General features: G+C 35.7%; 1 protein-coding gene across 4 annotated transcripts in view; it reads left to right on the forward strand.

Moving 5' to 3' along the window:
* Positions 1–352: 352 nt before the first annotated feature.
* Positions 353–16,647, forward strand: part of KIFAP3 (kinesin associated protein 3) — a 158,730-nt gene continuing 142,435 nt past the window's right edge. For 2 of the 4 annotated variants that reach the window (XM_050783882.1, XM_050783907.1), the window contains exon 1: positions 353–520. In XM_050783882.1, the coding sequence (XP_050639839.1) occupies positions 444–520 (77 nt within the window). In that variant the 5' untranslated portion in view covers positions 353–443. Of the gene's footprint in view, positions 521–11,450; positions 11,790–11,835; positions 12,075–16,647 lie in introns of those variants that run through there. The other 2 variants (XM_050783900.1, XM_050783893.1) reach the window with 2 other exon arrangements.

A 16,647-nucleotide genomic window follows, 5' to 3' on the forward strand; every position in this document is an offset into this window, starting at 1 on the left:
CAAGGAACTTCCACTTGAACATATATGTATAAATCCACATATACAAATTCACAAATACAGATGTGTGCGTGTGCACATATGGGTGTAAGTGACTAAATACACCTCTATTATTCATACTGAATAACACATTCATTTGACTGTATGTCTTTAAGGTTCATCAGTTTGCATGACTATTTTCTCAAAGTGTTATACAGACTATAAGAGAATCTGGTGAAAGAAAAAAAGCACAGGAATTCATTATTCATTATCCTAGCGGGCCACGCCCCACTCCTGATCCTAGGAGCAACCCAATGATGTCATAGTTATTGTCTTATGTCATACTAGTTGAAACAGTGGTTACCACCACCAGGAAGAGAATTATTTTAAAGGGTCCTTTTAACTGAAATCTCCTTTGAATTAAGATGTGCTACATGAGCTCAAACTAATTAGAAAGGTGGCAGAAAATGGCATTAATAGCCAGTGGATATGGGCTCCTTGGGCCCCACTGGCCATTTGATGGCATCCCAAAGGCAATCACAAGGTAAGAAAGATTTTCTATGTACTGTTGGAGCAAATCAGGATTGAAATTTATAAACAACATATTTGGAGTATTTTTTAAATGTAATTCTTACCCCTCTGCTTTTTGTTGCTGTGTAGATAAAATATAGAGCAATGAATGTTGCTGAAAGTAATAAATCTCAGCATATGACATTTTTATATTAAAATTCTTCAATGGGTCCTCATGTCTGCAGGAAATATTCAAATACCATGTTCTCGTATACCAGGTTCTCCATGATCTTGCCCCTGCTGTCTTTTCCCAACTTATTTTTCATGCTGTTCCACCCAAACCTAATTCTGTCTCAAACTACATACAGGTACCTAACTGTACCATGATATTTCATGATTTTGTGTCCTTGTATGTACTATTGCCTTTCCCTATAATATCCATGTTATGCTCTCTGCTAAGCAAAATTTTATTCAGCCTTTGTGAGTCCTACTCTGAGTCTCTATCCTCCAAGATAAGTGGATTATTCCCTTTTGTGCCAACGTCCTACTCATGTCATGCTGCTATTATGAAAGCATTAATATAGTCAATAATTGTTTATATACCTAGTGACTAGTTCATGTGCTCCTTGAAGGCAGTAACTGTATTTGATATAGCAGCAGTTGCCATTTATTTAGTACCATGTGCCATGCACTGTGATTGGAAATCCATGATTTTATGCCTTTTTAATTCCTCTTATTGGAGAGCATAGAGGTATAAACAAATAATGCCCATAAAATAGAGTATATACAGTAGAACAGAGAAGGCACTTTACTGCATCTGAAGCTTACAAAAAGGCTTCTAGGAAAAAGACTTTTGCTTGATGGAACAAACTATGGTATTAACAAAAGGCTTCCCAATGCAACCCAGACTGACTCCTGTATCTCTAAAGCCCTCAGAAACCATCTTTAGCATATTGGTGTATCAATGGGCATATTATTTGCATTTAAATGATTCTGTCATTGGTGTTAGGCATCTTTGTACTCTTTCTCTCCTGGCAAAGTATAAAATTGTGAGGCAGCAATCACTTTTCTCAGTATTTCTAAACACCCCACTGTGGTTAGTATTCAAAATACAGTTAACAAATTTAAGAATAAAGTTGAAATAATAATAACATCATCGTTTTCATGTAACTTTAAAATTTATAAGATTCTAACAAAATATCAACTCTTTGTATCCTTGCAATAATCTTTGGCAATATGGGTATTTACCCCAATTTTTCTAAATGAAGTACACACAGAGTGCTTAAGTGACTTGTCCAGAGTCATATAATTAATAAGGGATAAGTGGGTGGGTAGTCATATGATTAATAAATGGTAGGTGGTAATTAATAAATGGTAGGTAGGTAATAAATTAAGTTTGCAAACACCTGATTCAGCTAATATCAATTACTCCCCTTAATGTAATAAATACACTGGTATAAATTTGGGTATGCTATCTCATTTAACATTACAATAACTCTAGGATATAAAGACTATTACCCTTATTTTATAGATGAGAAAATTGAAACTTACAGAGTTTAACTTGCCCAAGGTCAAAAGTAAGTAAGTGGTAGAACAGGCACAGTAATCAAGTTCTTACCTCAGAAGAATTCAGGTTCTTAGACACTACACCATACAAGAATGGGATTCCAAGTGCTGAATGAGATTGGTTTATTCACTCGGCAATTTATAATCCATTTGGGAGATGAGAACAAAATAGAAATGCAAAATTAACACACACAAAATTACTAACTGATGATGGCTTCTGGGATCTCTATCTCTGGAATTCTCTAATTTCGGTAATGAATTTCTTTTATTTATCCTGCTTGGGGTTCATGTCTTTGATTAACTCAGGATGTTTTCCAGTCTTAAATATTGGCTTGTCTCTAGTCTCTCTATTCTTTTTTTCCAGCAGTCATATTAAAAGCATATGGATCCTTACATGTTATCCTTCCCATTTCTTAACCTCTTTTTTAAGAGCTAGTTTTCTCTATCACACTGTGTTGCATTATTTCCTCTTATTATTTACAAATTTTCTCTTCAACTGTGTTTATTTTATTTTATTTATTTATTTATTTATTTTTTGAGACAGAGTCTCACTCTGTTGCCCAGGCTGGAGTGCAGCAGCATGATCTCAGCTCACTGCAACCTCTGCCTCCTGGGTTCAGGCGATTCTTGTGCCTCAGCCTCCCAAGTAGCTGGGATTACAGGCATGCGCCACCATGCCTGGCTAATTTTTGTATTTTTAGTAGAGATGGGGGTTTCACTATGTTGGCTAGACTAGTTTCGAACTCCTGACCTCAAGTGATCCTCCCATCTTGGCCCTCAAAGTGCTGGGATTACAGGTGTAAACCACCGTGCCCAGCCAACTGTTTAATATGCTGTTTAATCCACCCATTTGGCTTACTACTTTTTTCCTTGCTCATCGTATCTTTTAAAAAAATCACACTGAGAAATAATTTATATACAACAAAGTAGATGTATAATTTATTTTGATACACAATTTTAAAAATTTACATGCAATAAAATGAATGCAAGTATACATCTTGATGAGTTTTAATAATTGTATTCACATGGGTAACCATTACCCTAAAGTTTCCTCCAGCCTAGCTGCAGTCTATCCACCCACTATCACTAGCACAAGGCAACCAGTTATCTGCTTTCTGTCATAGTAGATCAGGGTTTTTTTTTTCTATTCAAGAATTTCTTATAAATGGAATCAAACTATATGGTTCTTTCATCATAATGAGTTTTAAGATTTATTCATGTTGCATATATCAATAGTTTTGGTTTTTCTTAATGCTAAGTAGTATCCATTGTGTGAATATCCCACAATTTGTATCAATTGACATGTTAGACATTTGGATTGTTTCAAGTTTTCTGTCATTATTAATAAAGCTACCATGAACATTTGCAAGCAATTGTTGTGGACATATGTTTTCACTTTTCTTGGGTAGATACATAGGAGTGGAATTGCTGGTTGTATTGTAAATACGCACTTAACTGTTGAAGAAACTATAAAACTGTCTTCCAAAAGGTTGTACCATTTTGCATTCTCACAAGTATTAGAACTTCGGTAGCTCCACATTCTTACCACCACTTGGTATTGTCCAACAATTTAATATTAATCATTATGGTAGTAGGTATTGTGGCAGGTAAAATAATGCTCCCATCCCTCTCACCGTCCCCTCTCCCACCCCCCACCCAAGAAAGTGCTCACATCCCATCTCTGGAAATTGTAAATATATTATCTACATGGCAAATGAACTTGATAGATGTGATTAAAGTTAAGGACCTACTTTAACATGTGGAGATTATCCTGAATTCTCCAGTGGGGTCCACATGCATCCCTAAAAGTGGAAAACCTTTCCTGACTGTGGTCACAGAGAGATGTGATAAGAGAAGAAGGACCTGTGAGATGGCAATAATGAAAAGGACTTGGGCCACTGCTGCTGGCTTTGAAGATGGAGGAAAGAGGCCATCGGTGAAGGAATGTGGATGGCCTGTAACAGCTGAAAATGGCAAGGAAACTGATTCTCTTCTAGAGCATCCAGAAAAAAATAAATCCCTCTTAGTATCTTGATTTTAACTCAGTGAGATTCATTGCAGACTTCTGATCTACAGAACTGTAATATAATAAATTTGTGTTTTAAGCCACTAAGTTTGTTGCCATTTTTTGTTGCAGCAACAGAAAACTAATACAGGTGTGTAATAGTGTATTTCACTGTGGTTAAATTTCTGTTTCCATGATGACTAATGAAGTTGAGTCATCATGTGCTTATTAGCTAGCCATGCTATCTCCTTTTATGACATTTTTGTGAATCAATTGCTCACTTTTAGCTAGGTTGTTTAGATATTTTGTTGGCTTGTGATAGTTCTCTTTATATCATGAATATAATTATTTTGTCGTATGGATTTACAGCAAATACTTTCAGTCTGTGACTTACCATTTCATTTCTTAATGGTGTCTTTCAAAGGGAAGTTTTAAATTTTGGTGATAGACCTTCCTTCTCTTAAGTTTTCTAAATTGTTTTATGATTAAAGCAAAATGATAGCACTGATATAGTTCTAAATGTATGTAAAGGAAATTTTAAAGATAATTTTATTAAAAATGGAAGAGAGTAAACTGACTTAAAGGGAGATGCAGTTTCTACACTTCATTCAATCCAGTGAAATGTAGATTTCAGTAGATGTTTGTGGTGATGGAATAATTCTAGATACTGATTGAGGTAGTGGTTATAGGAGTTTATACACGTGACAAAATGGAATTATATACATACATTGTACTGATACCAGTTTTTGGGTTTCTGATTACAATACACTTATGGAAGATGTAACTACTGGGTGAAACTAGGTGAAGGTACCTAGATATCTCTGTACCGTTTTTGCAATTTTCTGTGAATTTAAAAAAGTTTTAAGAAATTATCTGAAAAGTTAACTGAACCATAATTGAGTCATTCTCTTTCTATTCTTTATTTTTTATTATCTTCTATTAATCTATGTATGTGTATGTCCTTATGCCAATACACATTGAATTGACTAATAAAGTTATAGTAGGTCTTTTAATCATGACGTCCTTCAAATTTGTTCTTCAAAATTGTGTAAATTATTAGAGGTCCTTTGCATTTTCATATAAAATAATCAGCCTGTCAATTTGTAAACAAAAATATTGCCACTATTTGATTGAAATTATATAGAATCTATAAATTTGAGGAAAATTGATGTTCTAACAATATTGAATCATTCAATCTATAGACATGACACAGTTTTACACTTTCCTAGGGCATCTTTAATTTCTGTTAGTGCTGTTTCATGGTTTTCAGTGCACAGGTCTTGAACAAATTTTGGTAGATTTATCCCTATGTATTTATCGCTCTCTGGTGATATTATCAATGGTATTTATAAATTTTATTTTTCAATTATTCATTGCTAGTATGAGTCAATGCAACTGATTTTTGTAATAACTTTGTATTCTATGATATTACTAATTCTTAGTTCTAGTAGCTTTTTATCTGTAAATCAAAATAGTTTTACTTTTCCTTTCCAACCTATATGGTTTTTCAAACACTACTGATAATATCACCTGAAACAATAAATACCTAGGGATAAATCTACCAAAACTGTTCAAATAAATGGAAAGACATCCCTTGTTTTTAGATTGAAAGACTTCATATTGTTTAAAAAAATCCATACTTGACAAAGCAATTTACACATTCAATGCTATCTTTATCAAAATACATTGGCATTCTTTTTACAGAAATATTTTTTAAAAACCCTGAAGTCCATATGGAACTCCACAAAGAACTCCAAAAAGCCAAAATGATCTTGAGAAAGAAGAAGAAAAATTGGGGCATTACATTTCCTGATTTCAATATATATTACAAAGCTATGGTAATTAAAACAGTCTTATACTGGCATAAAAAAGACATGTAGACCAATGAAACATAATAGAGAACCCAGAAGTAAACCCATATAAGTATGCTTTATTAGGGTGAAGAAGTCACTTTCTATTCTTAGATTGCTAATAGTTTTTTAAAATCATGAATTCCATCATATTAATTTTCTGCTTCTGTTGAGATGACCATATGATTTTTTACCTTTACATTGTTAATATGTGTCTTTGTTCATATGTGTTGCTATAAAGGAATACCTGAGATTATGTAATTTATAAAGAAAAGTTTATTTGGCTCATTGTTCTTCAGGCTGTACAAGAAGTATGGTGCTAGTATCTGCTTCTGGTGAGGGCTTCAGGCTGCTTCCATTCAAGGTAGAAGGGGAAAGGGAGCCAGCATGTGCAGTGATCACATGGCAAGATAGGAGGCAAGAGGTGGGGGCAATGCTAGGCTCTTTTTATCAACCAGCTCTCACAGGAACTAATAGAGCAATAACTCACTAATTACCACAAGGACAGTACAAAGTCATCCATGAGGGATCTGCCTGCATCACCCAAACATCTCCCATTAGGCCTTGTCTCCAACATTGGAGATCAAACTTTAACATAAGGTTTGGAGGGTCAAGTATGCAAACTATATAGCAATATGGCAAATTAATTATTGGATTTTCATGTGTTAAACCAACCTTGCATTCCTGGGATAAACCCCATTTGGTCATAGCATTCTTTTCATGTATTGCTGGTTTGATTTGCTAGTATTTTGTTAAATATTTTGCATATATGTTCACTAAGGATATTTGTAGCTCTTATTTTGTAATATCAGTTTCTAATTTTGGTATCAGGATAATGTTGACCTTTTAAGATTAGTTGGGAGATATGCTTTCATTTTATATTTTCAGAAAGTATGTAAATTGACATTATCTTCATTACTTGCTTGGTAGAATGCATAAGTGAAGCTATTTGTGTCCAAAGTGTATTTTGTGGAAAATATTGTTATTAGGTATTCTATTTCTTTAAGAGATAAAGAGCTTTAACATTTTATCTTTGTTCGTATCACCATCTTTTTTTTTCTTTTTTATTATACTTTAAGTTCTAGGGTACATGTGCACAATGTGCAGGTTTGTTACATATCTATACATGTGCCATGTTGGTGTGCTGCATCCATTAACTCGTCATTTGTATCAGGTATATCTCCTAATGCTATCTCTCCCCCTCCCCCCACCCCACAACAGGCCGTGATGCATGATGTTCCCCTTCCTATGTCCAAGTGTTCTCATTCTTCAATTCCCACCTATGAGTGAGAACATGCAGTGTTTGGTTTTCTGTTCTTGCGATAGTTTGCTGAGAATGATGGTTTCCAGTTGCATCCATGTCCCTACAAAGGACACAAACTCATTCTTTTTTATGGCTGCATAGTATCCCATGGTGTATATGTGCCACATTTTCTTAATCCAGTCTGTCATTGATGGACATTTGGGTTGGTTCCAAGTCTTTGCTATTGTCTTGTCACCATCTCAATAAATATCATTCAAGGTATTGGCTTATTTCATTTAAGTCATTAAATTTATTAGTATAAAGTTCATAATTTTCAAATTATCATTTTTATACCAGTAGAATCTGAATGATGTCCCTTCTTTCATTTCAGATATTAGTAATTTGTCCTATCTTTATCTACTTATTTGTTGATATCTCTGTGCTCAGTTTATCAGTCTGGCAAAAATATAAATTAAAAATGACAAAAAATTTGAAAAGAATTCAAAAATGGTATAGAAATGGTAATTAAACATGTGAAAATATGTTCATACCATTAATAATCAGGGAAATGCAATTAAAATCAAGTGAGATAGCCCTGCACACTTATTAGAATGATGAGAGTAAACAGACAAATTAAAAAACTCCAAAATACCATGTGCTGGAAAGGATTTGGCTAAATCTGAACTCATACATTGTTGGTAGAAATGCAGAACGGCAGTCGCTTTGGAAAACAGTTTGGCAGTTTTGTACAGAGTCATTCATATATTTACCATACAACTAAGTAAATGTATTATTAGATAATTGAACAGGAGTAAAGAAAACTAATTAACACAAAAATCTGTATGTAAATTTTTTTAGTAGCTTTACTCATAGTTGCTAAAAGCTAGAAGCAACTCAAATGTCTTTCTACTAGCGAATGAATAAACTGTGGTACAGTCATACCATGGCATAGTACCTAACAAAAAAAAAAAAAAAAAAAAAAAAAAAGGACTGAAAAACAACATAGATTGTCTTCAAATGCATTGCGCTAAATGAAAGAAACTAGATTCAAAAGGTTACAGCTCCTATGATTACATTTAGATGACATTCTGGAAAAGGTAAAATTATAGGAACAGAAAACAGATCAGTATTTACCAGAGCCTGGGGTTGTGGGGATAAGACAACTCCAGAGGAATACAAGGGAATTTTGGAGGATGACAGAACTGCTCTATAGTTTGATTATGTGGGTAATTATGTGACTTACGAGTTTGTCAAAACTTAGAGAACTGTAGGCCAAGAAGAATGCATTTTAGTGTATATAAATTATCGTACAATTTAAATAAAGCATCATGCTGTATTTAATATTCTACAATTTTTCACTCAGTATCATTTTTCTAATATTCAGCAATGACATATGTAAAGTTCAAGTTCATCAACTTTCTCTGCTGCATATTATTGTATTGTGTGAATATTTCAAATGTATTCATTCATTCTCCTGCCAAAGTATTTCGTTATTGTTTTTCCATTTTTCATTTTCTACTAGTTCAATATTTCTCCAATGATATTGGAAGAAATATTGAAGTATAGAACTAGGAGTAGAATTGCTCTGGACCTTCGCGGTGAGTGTTACAGCTCTTAAAGATGGTGTGTCCAGAGTTTGTTCCTTCAGATGTTCAGATGTGTCCAGAGTTTCTGCCTTCCAGTGGGTTTGTGGTCCTGCTGACTTCAGGAGTGAAGCCGTGGACCTTCGCGGCAAGTGTTACAGCTCTTTAAAGGTGGTGCAGACCCAAAGAGTGAGCAGCAGCAAGATTTATTGTGAAGAGCGAAAGAACAAAGCTTCCACAGCATGGAAGCAGACCCAGGCAGGTTGCCGCTGCTGGCTCTGGTGGCCAGGTTTTAGTTGCTTACTTGGCCCCACCCACGTCCTGCTGATTGGTCCATTTTACAGAGTGCTGATTGGTGCATTTACAATCCTTTAGCTAGACACAGAGCGCTGATTGGTGTATTTTTACAGAGTGCTGATTGGTGCATTTACAATCCTTTAGCTAGACACAGAGTGCTGATTGGTGCATTTACAATCCTCTAGCTAGACAGAAAAGTTCTCCAAGTCCCCATCCAACCCAGATGTCCAGCTGGCTTCGCCTGTCACTGATGGTGCTATTTGCTTGTCTGTTTAAAATGCTGACAGCCAGATCTCCTCATTGTAAAGTAACATTTCTTTCCCTTTAGAATTATCAAGAAATATGTGGGGTAAAACTTTGCCTCACTTTAAATTATTTTAAAGTAAATTAATAGGGCTTATTTGAATCCATTGTTTATTGGGGCTTGCAAAACAGTAACTATCATTATTTTTCTCCATTCCTACCAGGTATTTTTCTGTTAAGAAGAGCTTTTCCTTGTCAAAAGGAGGTGAAATCCAGTTTATTTCCAAAAGAATTAGATTAAGTGTTTCTTTCTTTTAATTACCAGTTTTCAGAGTGAAGATCTGATGTAGTAGTTGCCTCCAATGGAAGCAGGGTTCTTTTTTCCATGTTTTTCTATGTTGTTGGGTATCATTATGGATTTCATTTTTTTATTTATTTAATGTGTTAAATCAATCCCAGTAATTCCATTTGATACCCAAATTGCCTCAAATTCACCAGTGTCCTTTTTACATAATCTTATTAGTCTTTTTCTATGTCCTTACTGTCAAGCATAAAATGTTCCAGACTCATCTTGTACTTTTCCTGCCATAGACAGACAGCTTATCTAGTTCAGTCCCAGTTTCAGTTATCTATTTATTGCTCTGGTTTCCATTTCCAGCCATCTCTTTTCCTTCTGGCCTCTGGGCATTTTCTCTAGGCTTTTGTTGTTGCTGTTGTTTTTTTCCAGCTCAGATTTGCATTTTTTCAAGCTCAGGTTTGCATTTTTTCAACACCAAATATTTTTTCAGTGACAACTATAGGCTGAATACAAAAGTGAACAAAATAAATTCTCTGAGCTCAAGGAGATGACTTACATTCCAAAAATCCTTCTTATATTATCTATGCATTTTAATGTATATTTTTGTCTTTCAATTTTAGGTATTGTGAAGGTTTTAAAGTAATCTAGCCTGCTATATTACCGTTAAAGTTGTCATAAATGATAATTTGTAAAATTTTACATCATTTTGCAGAATTAATATTTAGAAAAACAAACAATAGGAAGTCCAGTGAGGAAGGACTTGCAGTACTCTAGGTATAAAGTGGTTAGACTATTGGTAGAAGTAAGAATGGAGAAAAAAACTGGACTACCTGAATATCTTGAAGGAAGAAAAGATAGAATTTTGTAACACTTTAGTAAGAGGGCATGATACAGAGGAAGGAGTTAAAATTACCTTCAAATTTTCTTCCCTGGCAGAATAAAGAATGACTATAACATCTACAGAAATAGTGTTGTAGCTGGTGTGAATGGGTGGGAAGATAAAAATATATTTTGTTGGGTAAGGACTGTATTTCTATATTTAATATACCATGCAGTGCCTTAACATGGTGTTTTACACATAACGGATAATCAATAATTGCATCAACGTACTGCATTTGAAAAAAGCAGCAGAGCAACTACATGCACGTCTCGAGGCAATTGAGAAAACAGGACTAGAAGACAGTGAATAAGTGACAAGATTATAGGTGAGGAGGGGGAGTGGAGATGCTTTCTTTGCATCCCTAGAACTTGGTTTGGTGTTTGGCACACAGCCAGCCCTCAATTCACATTTATCAAATAAATGAACCTAAATCATTTGCATAGACGTAATAGCTGAACTCATGGGAATAGATCTTAAACCAGAGAACATTCAGTTATAAAAGAATCCTTCTTTCCTATGCCCTGCACTGCTCACAATTGCCTGCCTCAGAAGAAGCAATTCTAAACATACCTTGAGTTAGGGATAATTGGTGGAGTTGGAATTTCAGGAACTGTTTGTTGTTGTTGTTTGTTTGTTTGTTTTGGTTGGGGAGAGGTGTATTCTAGATCTAAGACATCAAAGTGACAGACTTGCCACCTTCAAGGTAGATATTAATTATATCCATTTTGTACACGGGTCAGATTATCTCCACAAATTAGAGCTTGTAAGTGCCGTCAGTGCAATCCAGGCCGCCAAATAGAAACCTCCCTTATTAGCTAGGACTGGACTGCTCTGTAGCATTGGATAACAGGTTCTCGGATTCCCCTCCGTCCTTTCAAGCTGACCTGACAGCCCTTTCTATTCCCATCCTCAAGGGGGCGGTGACTACGGAGCCACTCCTTATTCACGGACGCTCAAATGTGCACCAAAACTTCCCTGCTCCGCTCCCCGGTGCGTCAAACTCGGAGGCCAGCGCCTCAGACTGAGCCTGCGCATATAAATGGTGCAGAGCAAGCGCATGCGTCCTGACGGCCCGGCATAGGCGACTCTGGGCGGGTCTGGGCCGCTCCAGTGTTTTGGGGCCCAGAAGCTGTGGGAGGAGCTGGAGGCTTCACCGTGGTAACCAAAGCGCCGCTGCTGCCCCGCCTTGCAGGCCTCAGGACTGTCATCACCTCTGGGTGTGAGGGTACTTTGGTCACCGTCCCCGGAAATAGCCGCGCCTGCCTCTCAGACACCCCATCCTCCCCACGCCGCTACCGCTGCCGCCATGCAAGGGGAGGACGCCAGATACCTCAAAAGGTGACGACTCCCCAAGGCTCTGTCCTACCCTCCTTGCCAGGGCCCTGAAGATGGTCTTGGGTTGGCTGTGAGATGTCACTGGGCAACGCTAGTTTAGAAGAGGGGATGGGAAGCAGGGAGAGAAGTCACCGAAAGGAGAGGGAAAAGGTGAAGCGGGGAAAAAAAGGAGAGAGTTCTGGGGGGTTTCAAGGTCCTCTGACCTGACTTGGCGGAGCCCTGACAGCATTGAAAGATGGCTTCTTCGCTGCATCACCTTATTCCAGGAGGAGAGGGAGGTAGGGCAAGGTAAACCGCGTCTGTCTTTGTTTTTTTTCCCCCTCTTCCCAGACTCTCCATTTTCCCATAATAGATAAAGCCCATGAGAGCCTGGGAATGAAATCTGGTGCATCCGCCCTCGGGCCTCAGTTTGGGGTTCACTGCCATGGGGTTTTGAAATGATGAAGGAGAAGGAAGTCGTGGATTCTACCTTTTGGAAGGCTGGATTGAGATGTTGATTTCTAGTCTCTTTCTGCTTTCCTCATCCATGTCATCCATTTGACTGCCATATATTCAACATAATTTTTGTAGGACATTTCGTAATTATCAAGAGGTTTGTTCAGAAGCTTGATGACAATAAAATAGACCATCATTTCTTTTAAATATTTATAGTATCAATTACTCAAAAAATTGTAGTCTGTTGGGATTATTTGGCTGCTGGCAAATACTCAGATCATTCCTGATTGAAAAAAAAAAGATACCTCCCACTGGACCAAGAGTAAGCAGTGATCCAATAGAAAAAAATTTTAATTCAGTACTGATTCAGTAAATACCCTGGAAAAGTCACATGTATTCCTTCCTTTGGGCACAGTTTCCTCATCTGAAAATGGAACAGGTATTAACTTCTGAGAGATACGAGGACGAAAGATGAAAATACTTTTAAAAAATGAAACATGAATGTAAGGTGGTGGTATTATTTGAAGTCATAATTCACTTGTACTGAATATTTTTATTCTGGCTTGGCTGAGCTCTCATCATCACAGAAAGATCTTCCAAGTGTTAGTAGACTCATAAAAGGGATTCAAACAATTTTTTAATAAATAATCAACTATATTGTCCTTGCAAGACAGGCATGTATTGCCTGTCTTTATCATTTTATATAAATATATCTGAAACTGGCAAATAGCCGGACTTTATAAGTAAAAATTTTTAAATGAATATATAAGCTTACATCAGTGTTTATTTCCTCACTGAATTTTACTTAACGTTGGTTTTTAAAATACCTTTGTTAAAAATTTTGTGACACAAGAAAATAAATTGTCTTTTAACTTTAAATTCAAAATTGTTCTGGAACAAAGAGCCGCTGTTATACCATTAGCTGATTTTCATGTAATATATTTGTGTCAGAGGTAGTTATTCTTAACATTATGGTACTAGTATGGACACTCAGGCATACTGTGACTTATAATTCTCAACGCATTGTTTGCTTTTAAACACATACTATCTAGAGTTCCAGAATTAAAACTGAGCCAGTCAATGAAATGTTTGAAGTAAAATGAGATTAGAATCTGGAATGGTTGAAAAATGCATTTCTCAATTTCATCTAATTTTTACTATAAATAAGAAAAAGTTTGAATCGTCTGCTTTCAGACTAGAAATATATAGGAGACATGTATTCATACAGGCCTGATGGAAAATATTTATGATGTCCAATAGAACCTTCCATTTTAATTATTGTTTTTTGACCATGATTACATATATTCTTTAACAATATTTTTACTTTTATATTTTGTTTTTCACAAGACAGCAGATAGCAGTATATTTTCCATCCCTTCCTACCTGAATAATTCCATATTCTGGTCTTACAAAAATAATTTTTTTTGGATCCCTATGTGTTTTGGTGTTTGATTCTTACATGCCCTTCCCTTTTTCTGGAACTTGTCCTGTTCTTTGCCCAGCTAATTCCTCATCTTTCGTGTTTTGATATAAATACTACTTTTTCCAGAAGGCTTTCCTGAACTTCCCTTTCCCCCCTCACAATCCAGGTCAGGTATACCTGTTAGGGTCTCATGATACTTAATACCTTGTTTTTCTCTAATCTTACTACTTTATATTTCCTTCCGGTTTATAAACTTCATAAAGGTAAGGTGCTATGTCTATCTTACTTCCCATTGTGTCCCCAGCACTCAGCAAGGTGCCTGAAACATAGATTATTAAGTAAAGTCAGAGTAAGACTAGAAAGAAATGTGGGCCAAATCATATGGGGCTTATGAGCTTTAGTAAAGAGTTGAGAGTTTATTATGAGTGCATTGGGGAACTACTGAAGTATATTAAAAGTGAACAACATTTGTTCATTCATTCAATAGTTGAGATTCTACTATGTAAAAGTCATTGAGCCAAGTGATAAAACATATTTGGCAAATTAAACAAGTATATTCCCTGCCTTCATGGCATTTACACTCTAGCAAGTAATACAGACTTTAAAACATACTGATATTTATTGTATTTATACATGCTATATGAAAAAAAGTATGTGGGCTTTTGTGTCAAGCTTTTCTCACATAGTATATCAAGGTCCATCTGTGTTGTAGCATGTATCAGTACTTCATTCCTTTATATAGTTGCATAATATTTGCTGTGGTTTGGATATAGTTTGTTTCCACCAACACTCATGTTAGAACTTGGTCCCCCAGTGTGGCAGTGTTGGGAGTTGGAGCCTGGGAGGTGTTTCAGTTTTTGGGGTGGATCCCTCATGAATGGCTTGGTGATGTTCTTGCCGGAGTGAGTGAATTCTTGCTCTAGTGAGACTGGATTAGTTCTCTTGGGAGTGGATTAGTTCCCTCTAGAGTTGGTTGTTATAAAGCCAGGAAGACCCTCGGGTATTCTCTCTTCTCTCTTCCTCTTTGATTTTGTCCACTGTGTTATAATGAAGCACAAAGCCCTCACTAGAAGCCAGGGTCATGCCCTTGAACTTCCCAGCCTGCAGAACTGTAAGCTAAATAAACCCCTTTTCCTTATAAATTACCTAGTCTCAGGTAATCTGTTATAGCAACATAAAATTGACTAATTCAGTATTCCATTTTATGGATATACCACATTTTGTTTATTTATTACTCATCTGGTGATGGACGTTTGGGTTGTTTCTACCTATTGGCTATTGGGAATAAAGCTGTTGTGAACTTTACTGTACAAGTTTTTGTTTGAACACCTGTTTTCAATCTTCTGGTGTATACCTAGGCCTGGAATTGCTAGAGCATATGGTAATTCTATGTTTAATTCATTGAGGAACCACTAAAATGTCTTCCCTAGTGACTGCACCATTTTACATTCCCACCAGCAATGTATAAGAATTCCAGTTTTTGCATATCCTCACTAACACTTGTTATTTTCTGTTCTATAATTATTACTGTACTAGTGGATATCAAATGGTATCTTACTTTGGAATTGATTTGCCTTTCCCTAATTGCTAATGACATTGAGCTTTTCATGTGCTTCTTGGCCATTTGTCTTTCTTCTTTGGGAAAAGGAGTTCTTTATAATAGAACCTTGTCAGATACATGATTTACAGATACTTTGTCCCATTCTGTGGGTTTTCTTCACACTTTCTTGGTATGTAAAACTTTCATATGCAAACATTTTTAATTTTGGTGAAGTCTAATTTATTCTTTTGTTGCTCATGACTTTTGGCATCATTATTTAAGAAACCACTGCTAAATCCAAGGTCATGAAGGTTTGTCCTTCTGTTTTCTTCTAAGAGTTTTACAGTTTTAGCTCTTAAATTTAATATCTTTGATCCATCTTGAGTTAGTTTTTGTCTATGGTGTATGGTAAGGGTCCATCTTCATTCTTTTATATGTGACTCTCTAGTTGTTCTGACATCATTTGTCAGAACAAATGTCAGAAAAGAACAGTAGACTGTTGTTTTCCTCCATGAATGGTTTGGGCAATTTTTTTGAAAATTAAATGACCAAAAATGTTGGGGTTTATTCCTGCACTCTCAATTATATTTCATTTATCTGTCTGTCCATGTGTTAGTACCTCACTGTTTTGCTTACTGAAGCTTTGTAGTGAGTTTTGAAATCCAGAAGTGTGAGTCCTCCAACTTTGTTGTTCTGTTTCAGCTATTTAGGGTTCCTTGTATTTCTATTTGAATTTTAGGGTTGACTTTTCCATTTCTGCAAAAAAAAAAAAAAAAAAAAAAAGCGATTGAGACTTTTGGAATGTAATGAATCTGTAGATCACTTTGGGGAATATTGCCATCTTAACAATATTAAGTCCTTCAGTGCATGAACATGTGATTTCATTTAGTTCATATTAATTTCTTTCAGCAACTTTTTGTTGTTTTCAGTATACAGTTGTTCCTTGGTTACATTTATTACTGAGTATTTTATTCTTTTTGATAGTATTGGAAATGAAATTTTCTAAATTTCCTTTGCATATTTTTCAGCTCCAATATATAGAAAAACAGTGGATTTTTTTGGTGTGTTCTGTTCTATTCTCTGACTATGCTGAATTTGTTTATTAGCTCTAGCCAGTTTTTTGTGCCACTTTTACAATTTTCTATACATAAGATTATGTCTTCTACAGATAGAAATAACTTTACTTCTTCTTTTTCAATCTGGATGCCTTTTTTTCCCCCATGCCTCATTGCTCTGGCTAGAATTTCCAGTACTATGTTGAATAGAAGTCAGGAAAGTGGATAAACATTCTTGTCTTGTTCCTGATCTTAGGGGGAAAGCTTTCATTCTTTCACCATTGAATATGACATTGGCTGTAGATTTTTCATATATGCCCTTTATTATGTTAAGGGACTTCGATTCCTAATTTATCAAGTACTTTTATCATAAAAGGATGTTGGGTTTTCTCAGATGCTTTTTCTGCA

The sequence above is a fragment of the Macaca thibetana genome, chromosome 1 (genome assembly GCF_024542745.1).
Source record: "Macaca thibetana thibetana isolate TM-01 chromosome 1, ASM2454274v1, whole genome shotgun sequence".
Taxonomy (NCBI): domain Eukaryota; kingdom Metazoa; phylum Chordata; class Mammalia; order Primates; family Cercopithecidae; genus Macaca; species Macaca thibetana.